Here is a 14974-nt window from a genome sequence, read left to right on the forward strand (position 1 = left end):
CATATACTATTAGTTTATAAATAATTAAATATATACATACATATATTTAATAATAAAATAAATTAATAATAATAAATTAAAATTTTATTATTTTTTGCTATTCTACACTATTACTATTAATAATAATAATAATAGTAATAATAATAATAATAAATAGGATAGCAAGAAAAAGTAATGAAGAATAATATTTAAAAGTACATACAGCTACAACTACTAGCAAGTAGTACTAGTGTACAGGAATTTGTTGGTGAACGAAACGTAGGGACGTTGGTACGTAAAAAAGTGCCGCGTTGTTCCGTCGTGTTAACGAAACCGTGGGCCCTTGGTGTTCTTTGTCATCCGGTTTATTTAAACGGTACGTCAAAAAAATTTAAATATCCGATAATAAGTAAAACCTGTAAATATAATTAATAATAAAATATTTGAAAAATCTGAAATAGGCGAAGCTGTCAAATTTAAATTCAAATAAAAAAGCCGGGTGTCCAAGGGTTGATTGTCGGGGGTAAGACCGGGGTTGGTTTCCTCGAAGTACATAATAGTGTGTGTCACCCGTGTCCTCGTTTATTAACAACACGAACGGAATATGGACACGGGAGACATCAGATTGTCGTAGTCACGAGCGTAAGATGGCGTTAGTGTTACGAAAACTCGAGTAACTTACTTTACTTACTTACTTACTTACACACATACATTGAGCGAGAGGACCAGCATATAGACACCCTGAGAAAACGGGACTACTGTCTCTCTACCCATTATATACAATATCGTACCACGGGAATAATATTATATATTATTCCCGTTTTTTAAACAAAATACGTCCATCTTACGGGTTTATTTTTCGTCTCATAGGTAAGTTTGATATAAATATTAATTAATTGTTGTATTATTATATTGTTATATTTGATATATGAGTTGTAACAATGAGCTAAAAAAAATTAACAAGCGAGCCATCATTTTTCCATACTATTTTATCGTTTTAGTTGGTGTAGTAGTGTACAGTTGGTGGTAGTTGTGGTTTGCTACCAATATATATGATAAATGTAGTAGTTGCTGTTAGACTGTACGACCTTTTGTTGTTTATTCGTCTCGATTTATTTGCAAGCTTTTGCAGGGACATTTTTTAAATTTAAATATTTATTAATTTAATTGTTTTATAGGTGTCAGTTGGATACTTATTTATTGTTATTAATAATGGATCCATTTATTGGGTGGGTACATTGTGACTAAGCTGTGATATCATGCGAAATATTTTTGATGGCGCTTCTCACATTGCGCTTCTCTGAGTAGAAAGACCGTCGGCAAGTCGCGCATACCGTAGACCATAGTACTCATATCCGTAAATGCAAACTTTGTCACGTAATTTTTTTTTTTTGAAGTTTTTTTTTTGCGCACAGTCGAGAAAATCCAGGGCCGCATCCTGTGGTGGCCCCACTATTATCCACCACGACCACCACCACTGCAATTATTCACTACTACTTAAAATTTATACATATATGTACATATATTATGTATTATATGTATGTTAATAATTATTGTGAGCTTGTAAAGACACGCGTCTCGTCTGACTTAAAACTTATTCTCCTTCGGTTGATGATGAAATTTTTTTTTTTTAACTGACTCTTTTATTATTACACTGCATTGTATTTTATTATTTTCTGGGAGATTCTCTAGTACGCAGTTTTTTTTACTCGAATTAAAAAAATAAAATTTATTGTAAAAAAAAATTTAAAATGGCGTTTTATCGCTTCATTGCGATAACACTTGTCTTTAATGAGTGAATTTAAAGACTAAGATGAATATTATTTAAATAATTTTTTTTTGTTCAACAAAAATATTCAAGAGGTTGACGTAATTTTTTTTATTTTATTTTATTTATGATTTAAATTAAAATTTGTTAGTTTGTAATATAAGACAATGATTGGAAGGGATTTTATTTTAATGTGACAATAGTTTAAAATGTCGTTACAGGAAGTCCAATGTGGGTTAAAATGAGATGGCATCTAGGGATAAAAAACCCTTAGCGTCTTCAAAAGCAAAGCAAAAGACCAATAATGCCAGTTTGTCACCTTCATCAAGCAGAACAAATAAAAATGATAGTAATGATAACAATAACCGAAATAAAACAGTACTAGCATTGATAGCAAGTATACCAAGCAGAAGACAGAAAATAACTGCAAGAAAATCAACAGCAGCTAATTACAGCGGTAATTATACATCTAGACTTAGGAGTGTGCCTTCATTGATTGATGATAATAAATCGACGGCAACAACTGAGGATATTGGATTGGATACAACATTGTATCCTAAGATGAGACCAAAACAATTTGCTGTTAAATCTACTGGATCAATACCATCACCATCTTATTATCCATCTAGACTTAAAAGCGTGCCTTCATCGGTTAATAATAATAAGTCACCAGCGACAAATATTGTACTGGGTAATTCGAAAGCTAGGGGTAGCAATCAAGAGCAGAGTATTGAGTTTGGTGGCTCGTTGATTGATAAAAATTCCCACGGTACTTCTTGTTCTTCAACAAATTCTACCGCTACTGCAACAGTTACGACAACGACACAGAGCAGTAGTCCAAAGTCAAATAAAAAATTGAAAACTGTATCACCAGAGTCCCAATTAAAAAGTGCCAAAGTAACGAACAAAATTTCCGAACGTAAAAAATCAATTGTTAGAAATTCAGGTAAATTAAAAAATTCAGTTGATTCAACAATTGACGAAGTTGTAGCACTTATGATAAGTGGTACGGAAACTGATGAGTTACCGCCGGTTGATCCGGATAATAAACTTGAGGGTAAAGTAACGCGTAGTAAGAAAATGTTGTTTGAAGAGTGTGATATTAAGAAGGAATTAATTGAAGCTGAGGAAGAGACTAAGTCTGAAGACGAGAGTGTGGAAACAAACTCGGAGGGTGGCAGCCAAGGAAATCAATCAAAACGACGAGTGAGTCAACGCAGTTTGAGAAATGGTAAACTCAGACAATTAGATTTGATGGAAGATAAGAAAGTTCGTCGTAATGCTGAGGACGAAACTGATAATGCTGATGATGAGTCGAGTAATGTAGAGTCTGGTGGACAAAATGAAGTTACGGATACTGATGACAATACAGAGACGGAAAAAAATAATAATAGTGAACAAGTTGACCGCAGTGTTGAAGGAGAACAACCTGGTGGTCCTAATTTAAGATCTAAAGCTAAAGCCAAGAGTACTGATACCCCAATAACTGTTGAAGACACACCAGTTATTGACAGTAAAGTTGCGACAGCAGGGATAAAAAGTTGTGCTGATGAGCCAACAAGAAAATCATCTGGCTACGAGTTACTCAGAAAAAATTGTTTACTGGGTAAATTAACAGTCGGTGATAAACAATCACTTAAACCAAGACGCAGTAGTCTGAATATTGATGTTAAAAAAACAATGGGTCCATTGTACGGTAGTGAAAAAATAGATGGAGTTGTTGCTAAATCACAAATAGATCAAATGATTGAAGATATTAAATTAAATATCGCAAAATCAATAGAAAGTAAAATTGAAAGTAAAATGTTATCACTTGAAAAATCATTAGGAATTAATAAAAATTTTGATATTCCAAAGATTGAAGAAATAGTCGCACCATTGAGTACAGAAACACAAAAAGTTATTGTACTTGATAAAAATAATGATGAAGAAGTAAAACCTGATGTATCTAAATTAGAGACTGTGGCTAACACTAGTACTGATAATAATAATTCTGTACCCAAGGTAGCTGACACTGCCAAAGAGATTGAGAAGCTAGTCATGGGTGACAATGTAGAGGATAAACAACAGATTGCTGAGTCTGCTGAAACCTCCAAGGATAAGGATACTGCTGCTGCTGATGCTGATGTTGATGCTGATGCTGATGCTGTTGCTGATGCTGATGCTGATAACACACCAGTTACGTCGAAAGAGAGTGCGACAGAATCACAGAGCGAGAATGATCAAAGTCAAAGCTCTTTGCAGTCCGATGAAAGTTTGGAAGTAGCGACAACGACTGCAACAGCCACCGCAGAAGAAGACGAAACATTGAGTTGTGATGATAAAGTTTCTGAAGAAGAATCGCAGATGGAGACAATTCCGGTGGAGTCTTGTGATCCACAAGCTAAAGAAACGGAAGAAGAAACACTGGAAACAATTTCACTGGAAGTTGAAAGACTTGTTACTGAACCTTTGCCAACAAATTTAAAGGATACTCAGAGTAATGACAGTGAAGAAGATGATAATTTAGAAATGGATGTTGAGATGACAGAAAATAATGATGAAGAAAAGGAAAATAAGGATGAAGTTGTAGAAAAAATTGATCAAGTTGTGGAAAATGATGATGAAGATATGGAAAATAAGGATGAAGTTGAGAAAATGGATGATGAAGTAAAAGATGATGATGAAGTTGTGAAAGAAAATGAAGAAAAAACGATAGATGAAGTTGTTGAAGAGTCGGTTGTAAATGAAGAAGTAGAAGAATCTGTTGTTAATGAAGAAGTTGAAGAAGAAGAAAAAGAAGATGATGATAATGATGATCATGATGATGAAGAAGTTGTTAAACATGATATTGATAATAATGAAGTATCAGTGGAAAAAGTAAATGATGAGGTCACTGATGTTGAACAAGAATTAAAAACTGAAGAAAAGCAGAAATCGGTAACTCCAGAACCAAGTTCTAGTTCTCAAATAGACAAGTCAGCTAAAAATACTCCAGAAAAAGCAGCAGAGGTGGCAGCCCCAGTTGAAGATGAAATAAAATCACGAGAAGAAAAGTCAAGTGATGTAAATAAAAGTGGTGTTGAAGAAGGAAGACGTGTTCTGAGAGCGAGAGACAAATTGAGGAAATCTGAGAAAGCTCTGAAAGCCGCTGAAGCCAGTGGTGAAGTAAAATCAGATGATTCTAAAATAAATAGTAGTGCAGATGAAACAGTCGAGTCGGGAATAAAATCAAAAGATGAAACTGAAGCTCCAGTTGTTGTTAAAATTGAAGAACCCGAGCCGATAACCCGCACAAGACGAAGTCGTGACGTTAAAAAACGCAAAGAGCTTGAAACGTCACCTCAGAGTTTGAAGAGCAAACGGAGCCGACGTGATACTAAAAAATTGGATCAACAAAAAGAAGAAACTTTATTGGACAATGAAGTTGCTACAATAAATGAAAATAAACGATCGTTGTCTGTTGATAAATTGACTAAAAGAATAGAAGGTACTAAGAGCTTGCGTGTTTTTTCACCATCTGAGACTACACGTGATAAAAATATTGACAATCGCAGTAAATCTGAAAACGATATTGAGCCGTCAAAAAGCGGGAAAACTGTTCAACTATCAAGGGATAGATGTGATAGTATTAAACCAAAGGAACCATCAGTTAATCCTGCTGCTGAACAAATTGAAAATGTTGAAGTCATTGCAGAAGAAACCAGCGGAGATGCAGTGCCTGCTATTGCTCTGACAGAAGTATCCGACAATGAATCAAAAGCTGGTAAAATTTCTGAAAGTGTTTTGAAAGACTCGGATGAAGCTTCGACGTCTGGTGAATCAACAAGTAGCGTTTCATTTAAAATTCTTGAAACACCTGAAGATAAAGCGCGAAAAGAATCAATTCTTCGTATTCTGGGCTTAGAGTCCCTGGAAAAAGCTGCCGAACGATTACACCAAAAAGCTAAACGTGAACAGTACACTGGAACATTGAAAACGATTATTAGAGTCAGCAAGGATAAGGACAAGGATAAAAAACAATCACGGTCTCCGTTGAAAATGGTACTCAAGCAAGGGAGAAATGATGGAGATGGAGGAGATGCTTCGGAGTTTTACACCATTCAGAAGGAGGTGAGTTTTAATAAACAAAAAAAAAAAAGAAACAGTAATTAATTTGTTTAATGAAGAAAATTAATGTTAATTTTTTTGTTTTATTTGCAGCTTGGAACCAGTGGTTTGGGCGATAGCAGCTCTGGTGCGAACCGAAAGCTCTCTACTAACCACAGACAATCTTGCGGTAATCCTGGTTGCGGGCATAACTACATTATTAATCATACCTTCCTTTATTCATTTCACCTTTTAATTAAAAAAAAAATATATAAAATTTTAAAGAGAAAAAAAGTTTTAATCCACATTTTAAAAAATTGCTTTACTAATTCTAAAGATGCATGCAAAAAATAATTCACTATTTTATTTTTAATCCTATTAATCCCAATTATTTAACTTTGCCATAATTAAAAATAAAAAAGGAGGAATTTTTAATGTGAATAATAATTACAGATGAAGAACACGAGGACACGTCATTTAAAACTCGACCACGGTTGATAATACCAGAAAAATACTCGTCATTTTCAATACATCCAGGGCGGCCGTGTGCTGACAACTGCTGTTATTGTTTTGGAAAATTTGGCTCTCTGGATACGCCAATGCATTTAGCCCAATTAAAGTCTGATGAACGGCGGAAAAAAATTTTATTAACCGAGGGTCATCTTAACAAAGACTCGTGTCTTTGTGATGCCTGTTATCGTCATGTTGATAGAAAAGTAAGATATTTTTTATTTATATTTACATTTGAATGTTAAGTAATTTAGAATAACTACGGCTTTTACTTCTGAGTAGAAAAAATGAAAATTTTTTAATAGTTTTATTGACTTCTATGTTATTAAAAATCCAGGAGTATAAAAATTTAAAGAAAATATTTTTTAAAAAGTTAATTCAATTAAAAAATTTTTGCGCTTAAAAATATTAGCATAGGAGTCATACTTGAACATAATTATTAAATACATTCTTTAGGGATGTGCGAATAATTCGAAGCTTTCTAAATAATTGCAACATTTTTTTTAACGATTTAAAATTAAAATATTTTTTCCAATAATTCAATTTTTTGTCAGAGGTAGAAATAGAGCTCAGACACAATTCTAGAAAATATTATTTTTGGTGGTTCCATGACAACTGATCCCCGACAAGTAATCACACGATAATTGATCCCACAGACAACTGATCCCACTGACAAATTCATAAAATAATTAATTATTAATTAATAACTATGACATGAGTAATTAATATTCACTGTTGTAAATATAAAAAGTTAAATTATGTAAATTAGTTGTTGATAAAAATCAATTGACGATCATTTGTTGATGGGATCAGATGTCGGTGGGATCAATTTGTAGGGATTACTTGTCGTGGTATAAAATTGTTGGGATCAGTTGACAGCACACCATCTTTGGTTACTTTAAAAACTAAGCTCTCTATTAAAGCCACTGCCAGGCAGTGCCCCCCACTTTAAAAATTTTAAATGACTCAATTGTCATAGACGCATCAGAATTTTTTCATTTAATTAAAAAAAGTTAGAGCATTAATTGAAAAAAGGACAACGTAGTAGAGATGGAATAGCGAGACTGCGTTTCAGATATTTTCAGTTTTTACCCCCACCATCTAGATTTAATACCTAAAGCAAGCGCCTTGATGGTGGAGATGAAAACTATAGCAATTTCGCCGAGATATATATTTAAAAAAAATTACTTACAGTTATCAATTAGGAGTTGAACGAAATTTGGAGAATAAATTTGAGCCCACAAAATTTGACATCTCGAATTATGAAATTGACATGAAGATATAAATAATACCCTTGAATAAAAATTGAATACTTGAAAACTGATCGGAATTTTTTAAATTCGAATTTCAAATCGAATACGATTCGCCGCACATCCTTAATATTTATATTGGGGTGGTCGTTAAAAATTAATTTTTCTCAGACGCCCCATAAAAAGCTTCTTTTTAGTGAATAAACACATTGGGAATTTAGTTTTTTCGTTTTAAGTAAAAAGAACACGTGCCTCACGACGATCAAAGTTCATTTTTCGATACAATCGCGGTTTTTTTTAAATATCTCATGAAATATGCAGATTAAAGGAAAAAATCATAGGAACAATTTTGTAGGAAATTAAATTCTTAACAAAAAAGGTCATATTCATTTTTTTTTATAAATTGTGTATTTATGGAGATATTTTAAAAAAACTTTTTTTAGATCTTATCAATGGAGCGTTTTAAGAATTTCAAATGTTGAAAATAACATTTTTCTAAGTATAGGGTAGAAGTACCGTTTTTGGTCACTTTAGGACCAGTTTTGGACACTTGGAAAACTTAAATAAAACAATTTGTATAAGACGCAGTGATAAAATTAATTTTTAAAGTGTGTTCAAAGATACTTCTATCCCACTACTAAAATGGAAATTTTTCTTCATACTTTTTCATTAATTAAAATAAAGTATCAAATGTCCAAAAATGGAGCAGTGGCCATAAATAACGTATTTTCTTACCAGGGGTTCGTACTTCTCTCTCTATTACACTCAAGTCCACGAACGGTACTATCTTTGTTGCACTTGTGCAGTAAACAGAAACTTTGACTGAGTTTTTCTCTTAAACAAACGAATATTGTCAAACAATTTAAGCGCACTTCGCTAGATTAGACACTAGTGCATCAATGTGCGGTCTGTATTTTGTATTTAGAGGTTTTGTTTCCGAAAAAAACTCAGCCGAAAATATCCGATAACGCCCTGTTAACATTCGTAATCCTTTAACTGCTCAATTGATAAGATCAAAAAAAAGCTTTTTCAAAATATCTTCATAAATACACATATTATAAAAAAAATGAACATGACCTTTTTTGTCAAGAATTTAATTTCCTACAAAATTGTTTCTATGATTTTTTCCTTTAATCTGCATATTTCATGAGATATTTAAAAAAAACCGCGATTGTATCGAGAAATGAACTTTGATTGTCCTGCGGCACGTGTCTTTTTTACTTAAAAAGAAAAATCCAAAATTCCCAGGTATTTTTTCACTAAGAAGCTTTTTATGGGGTGTCTGAGAAAATTTAATTTTTAACGACCACCTTAATTTATATGTATGATATATATTTATAATATATTCTTTCAGGCAAACATGAGTCCAACAAATACAAGTTCAAAACCCCAACGAGTACATCGTCAACTATTAGTTTCAAAATGTTACGTAAAAGATTGCCGAGACCCAGCAAGACATACCGTCAAACGACGTTGGATCCACAAGATCAAACCTTGTATCCAAAATCAGGTAATTAATTTATAAAATAACAATCATAGCATAAATAACAATCAACAAATAAAAAACAAAACATTAATTTTAATTGCAGGTGATAATTGACGTTAATCCCGAACCCAGTCAACACACATCAATGTATTTTTGCGTTGATCACTACGCGATAATTGAACAATTTTTAATCTGTTCACTGTGTACCCGTCGCTTAACTCGAAATCAAACTCATCATTTAAGTGCATCGGAGACCAATGAATTAAATCGTTTATTAGAACAACAGAGAATACCAGTATCAGTAACAGCCGGTACATTTCTTTGCAAACTCTGTCGATATTTTATGACCACTCAATTCAAGTACAAAGATATTGAAAACATGAGCGCAAATAATAAAACATTTACCAAGGGTTATCGTAAACGTTTGTTAGAACTTCACAACATCGAGCTAATGGACGATGATGACGAGGAGTCATCATCAACCCAGGGTATGTCTATAAAAGACAAACGTAAAAAATCTAAAAGTTTGAACAAAAGTGCTAGTAGTGTTGGTAGTGGAGGTGCTGGTGGTAGTGCTGGTAATAATAGTGCTAGTGGTAGTGGGCCATCAAAATCACCAACTGATAATTTAGACAAATCAACATCAGAAAAATCAACACCCGAACCAGTTAAATCAAATCCACCTGCAACATCACAAATAGAAGCTACAGAAAATCGTGAATCATTTGTCGATCAACGTCCTAAGGCTAGTAATGAGGAGAATACAACGACTGAAACTCAAATTCTTGATTTAGAAAGTGCTGTAGAAAAATTAAAAAAACGTAAAGCATTAGATCAACATTTATATTCAACAACATCACCAGTATTTAATAATAATAACAATAATAATAGTAGTAATAATAATAATAACAATAATGACAATAGTAGTGATGTTGTTGAAATACTAGCAATGGACAAAGAAGTTACCTTAACACGATTGCCAAAGCGACCAAGACTCAACAATGATATAACTCCAGTTGTTCAAAGACTCGGTGCAAATCCATCAATAAGTGTACGAACATTATTTCCCGGTGAAGAAGAAATGGGCTTACATGCAAACGTTGAATTTTCAAATGTACGTGAAGTAACACCACAAGGATGGGAAAAATGTGCAACAATAATACAATACGATCGTGATACTAAATTACTTTGGCAGGAGCTTCAAAGGCCATACGGTAATCAGAGTTCATTTTTACGTCACTTGATACTACTAGAGAAATATTATCGTTCTGGTGATCTTGTACTGGCACCAAATGCATCACGTAACGCTATTAATTATTCAACATCTGTACAAAATCGTCTGATATCATATGAAGGACCAGAAAAAATGGACGAGCCGATAACAGATCCATTGCCTACTGAGTTTAGTAATTCAAGACGTTTGAGTGGTGGTTACATGATGGAGAGAGACAGACTATCAACTGGTACTCCAAGTACTAGTACTTTGTTAAATACAACGTCAATAAATAATCCAACATCTGTTAAATCAAATTTTAATCAACAATTACAACAACAATCGCAACAGCTCAATACCAAATCAAATCCACCAAGAATTTTAAAAATAAATAGTGGAGTTTCAATTATTAAAAAACCACCGCCAAGTCTTCAGAGACTTAATTTACCATCAGCTAGTGGTAGTAATAATAGTAATAGTAATAATAATAATAATAATACTAATAATAATAACAATAATAATAATAATAATAGTAATAATAATAGTAATAATAGCAGTAGTATTACAAATCATACTGCAAATGGTAGTGCCAAACGCAAAGACGGTTTTCCAAATAAAATAACTGGTAGTACATCTGGGGGTAAAGTAATCCACATGAGTGAACCAGACTTCAAACGGCTACAATCTTTAAAAAAACAAAAAATGTTGAGTGAAAAAATGACAACAAGTTTATCATCGCCGTCATCATCACCATCAACATCAGCATCAACATCGACATCTTTGTCGTCATTAACAAACTCAACGGCTGTGACAAATGTTAATGCAAATTTACAGCAGCAGCAAAAAACGGCACAAGTAGCGAGACAAAATATCCAATTTCATGAGCACATAAGAATGCAACAGGAAATGTTGAACAGACAGAGTCGCGGTGATTTTGAACCGATTATTTGTGATGTTAGATCACTTATTAATGAAAACACGCCGACGCAAAATCTTATAAATAATTTAAATTTACCGAAATCAATTCAAGTAACAACAAAACCATCTAGTAATAATCCGATACCAATATTACCAAAAATGCCTAAATCATTAACGGTAATACCACAGACAATACATCGTACTGTTGATAAGTGACAAAAAAATAATATTATTATTAATCGTAATAATAATAAAAATAAAAGACGTTTAAAAATAAAACGGAAATCTAAATGACTAAAAATTTTTTAATTATTTAAATTTTATTATTAATTAATATAATAATAAATAATTATTAAAATATATTTGGTGATGAAAATGATGATTTAAGATTTAAGAGAGACAAAGATATGTAAGTAAGCGTAATTATTTTTTTGGTATAAAAGTTGTGTGTTATCGTATATTTAAAATATTTCAAGAAAAAAAATATATATATTTAATTTTGTATTTTAAAATATTAAAATAATAATGCACGTAACACATTTGACAGCAACATGTGACCAAGAGATAAAGACGTGATTGATAATTATCTTGAAAAGAAAAAAAAATGACTGAGAATTAAAAAAAATATGTGGCGTTAAAATAATTATATAAATTTTAAATTATTTATATCATAATTATTACGTTTCAATCAACTATTGAACACAAAAAGTGCCTAATTGTCACAATATATATAACTAAAGTTATATATATTAAAAAAAAATATATAGTGAGAAAAATACTAATTGATAAATCGTTATGATTTTTAGTGATTAATTATTATGGTTAAAAACAATCAATAAAAATCTATAATTAACCCACTACATAAATATGTAAAATTACATGTATATTTTTAGTTTTTTTTTTTTTTTATTAATTGATAGTTAAAATTTTCTCAATCGAATAGATCTTTCATAAAAAAAAATCATTTTTGTTATACGCAAATATTTTCTTTCTCATTTATCGTAAGTTTATTTTACTAATTAATTTTTAGTCCTGTAATTTTTTTTTTCTCCAATAAATATTACAAGTAATTAATGATTATTTATTAAGTACATGGTTACTCTCTTGTTATACGTCTTTACGCAGGAAATAAATATTTGTAGCAATACCACGTGGGTATGAAATGAAAATTTGAAAATTAAAAAAAAAATATATATATATATATAAATATAAATACATTAATATTAATTACACAGCGTATAGATTATTACGGATATTTTTAGATTTAGTTTAAGGCGGTGAGCTTATTTATTACGTTTATTCTACTCGCACTGTATATAATTTAATTAATAATTTAATCTAATTAACAATAATAATAATAATAATAATAATAATAAAAGACGTATTGTCTTATTGGAAAAGTCTTGTTATCAATTATAATTATTATTATTATTATTATTTTTTTCATATCGAATCGAAAAATAATAAATATATCAGAGTAAAACGTAATGTTAATAATATATAACACGTGTTATTATATATTAATTTATGCAAACGTTAAAGAGGGACGTAATGACGTCTGATAATCATGGATTGATAATAACAATATAAATAATAATGATATTAATTATTATTATAAAAATACTGATATTGAAAATTTAAAAAAAAATTCAAATGTATGATGGAAAAATATGGCTGTCTCGCGAGTGATAGTGATGTAAATACTTTAATTAATAAGTTATATAAAATAATGATGATAATAATAATGATTATAAAAAAAGAATTTTTAAATAGAAGGGACTGATTACGGAGAGAATTGTATTGAGTTAATACATAAATTAAAAGTAATTAATAACTGCCTGTATTGAATACAAAAAAAGAATTTATTAAATGTATAAAGAAAATTCACTTTTTTTTTATATATATTTTAATAAATACTAAATTATTTGAAATAATTATAATTGTAATTATAATTAAAAAAATATATATAAATAAATAAAAAGCTCAACAAAGACAATTTAAACTCGCCAGTAAAAAAATAGTTTTATGGATATTTAACTTTCTCTCCGTTTTATCACAAGGAATTTAAAAAAATTGAAATTTATTTAAAAAATATATAAATGATAATTAAAAATAAATTTATTTGTGAAAGGAATTTTGATGGTAATTACGAAGGTACAGAATATATATAAATTCTCTATTTTAATAAGGATATTTTTGATATATCTCTATTATATATATATAAATGTATATGTATATCGAATAAATTAGTGAGCATTGCTGTCGCTTGATAATCAGTTGTTGTTACGCTCGATTTCTTACGAGCTTTTTAGTGTGGCCTCAAAATATATATACATAAATATATATATATATATACTATTTCTTTGATGATTATCGAAAAGATGATAATTAAAAATAATTACAATAAATAATAAAAAATGTTTATCAATAATATGTAATTATTTTTATATTTAATTGTTAATTGAACACTGAATGGCTACTATTGATTAAAAAAATGAAATTAATAATAATAATGATAAATATATAAAATTTTAAACGGCGTTACATCATTGTAAGCACAATGAATTTAAGTTTTAAGAATTCTATTTTTCTGGTGGCAAAGGGTATGAATTATTGTGAAAAATAAAATAAAATAAATGTTTTAAATTAGGAATTAAATTATTTAAATTTATAAATTTTCTTCTATTTAAAATTTTCAATTATTTTTTTAACACTCGACACTATTTGTGTTAAAAATAAATATGTAATTTATTGAACGGATCATGGTTTAGCGGAAACAATAAAAAATAGCTTGGCCTTGCACCAATTTTTAATGTTAATGCAACAAAAAAAAATGTATGATTGAGTGGAGAATCATGTCGCCATGGAGATATTTAATGAGCAATAATTGTGAATGTTTATTATTATTTTTTCTTTATTATTATTCTTATTGTAAACTCTATTTATTTCAAACAATTGAACAAATAATTTAAAAAAATAAAATGTCCATTCTATGGATAAATTTTCTTTGAGAGAAAAAATATTTAAAAATCACCACTAAATTTAAAAAGTGGGATTGACAGTGATGCAAATAATTAATTTAGTTCAGTGATTTTATAAAGTAATTAAAGAATTTAAAAAAAAAAAAACACTAAAATAAAAAGTTATTACGTTACTTTATATAATCGTTGAGTTTATATCTATTATTATAATAATAATAGAAATATAATAATAATTATGTTATTTAAATTAATATTAAATCATGTTATCACTATTTTAATGCCTTTGTTTATTTAGTTATACAATGTAATAGTTATTTAGGTTCATCCTTTGTATATATTCGCAACACTCAATAAAAATACAAAAAAATATATACATACATATATATTATACATATTGATATATATATTATGTATTTATAATTAATTAGTTATTATTATATATTTATATGCTTATGTAACTTACCTTTATATTAATTATAGACAAGAGTTTTAATGGGTAGGGATTTATTTATAAAATAATCACACGTAATTATTATTTTTTATTTATTTATATTTTTTTTAATTTTTCTTTTTTCTTAATAATTGGTAACTGATTTTGGATATCTAGTTTACTAAAAATCTAAACAATGTACGAAACTTTATACATAGCTAGGTTTTTTTTTTGTTTTTTTTTTTTTTTATTTTTTTAATTATATTATATTTTATTTTTCTTGTATTTAATGTTGCTTATTGTTTTTTGTTTTTGTATGACGTTTTTCTTTTTATATTAAGGAATTTTACGGTAGCTATTTACAAATATTT

At 29.6% G+C, this 14974-nt stretch overlaps 1 protein-coding gene across 4 annotated transcripts; it reads left to right on the forward strand.

The window, feature by feature from the left end:
* The first annotated feature begins 68 nt into the window (after window positions 1-68).
* Window positions 69-14550, forward strand: LOC130669771 (uncharacterized). Of its 4 annotated transcripts, none has more exons than XM_057472831.1 (7): window positions 69-355; window positions 441-849; window positions 1951-5839; window positions 5930-6005; window positions 6269-6531; window positions 8930-9085; window positions 9165-14550. In XM_057472831.1, the coding sequence occupies exons 3-7, from the start codon at window positions 1994-1996 to the stop codon at window positions 11406-11408; spliced, it is 6585 nt and encodes a 2194-aa protein (XP_057328814.1). In that variant the 5' UTR covers window positions 69-355; window positions 441-849; window positions 1951-1993; the 3' UTR covers window positions 11409-14550. The 4 variants fall into 4 exon arrangements, with proteins under 4 accessions (XP_057328814.1, XP_057328813.1, XP_057328816.1 ...); XM_057472830.1 differs by having other exon boundaries at window positions 1969-5839; XM_057472833.1 differs by having other exon boundaries at window positions 1969-5839; window positions 5930-5963.
* The last annotated feature ends 424 nt before the right edge of the window (window positions 14551-14974 follow it).

This window comes from Microplitis mediator, chromosome 6 (assembly GCF_029852145.1).
Source record: "Microplitis mediator isolate UGA2020A chromosome 6, iyMicMedi2.1, whole genome shotgun sequence".
In the NCBI taxonomy this organism is placed as follows: domain Eukaryota; kingdom Metazoa; phylum Arthropoda; class Insecta; order Hymenoptera; family Braconidae; genus Microplitis; species Microplitis mediator.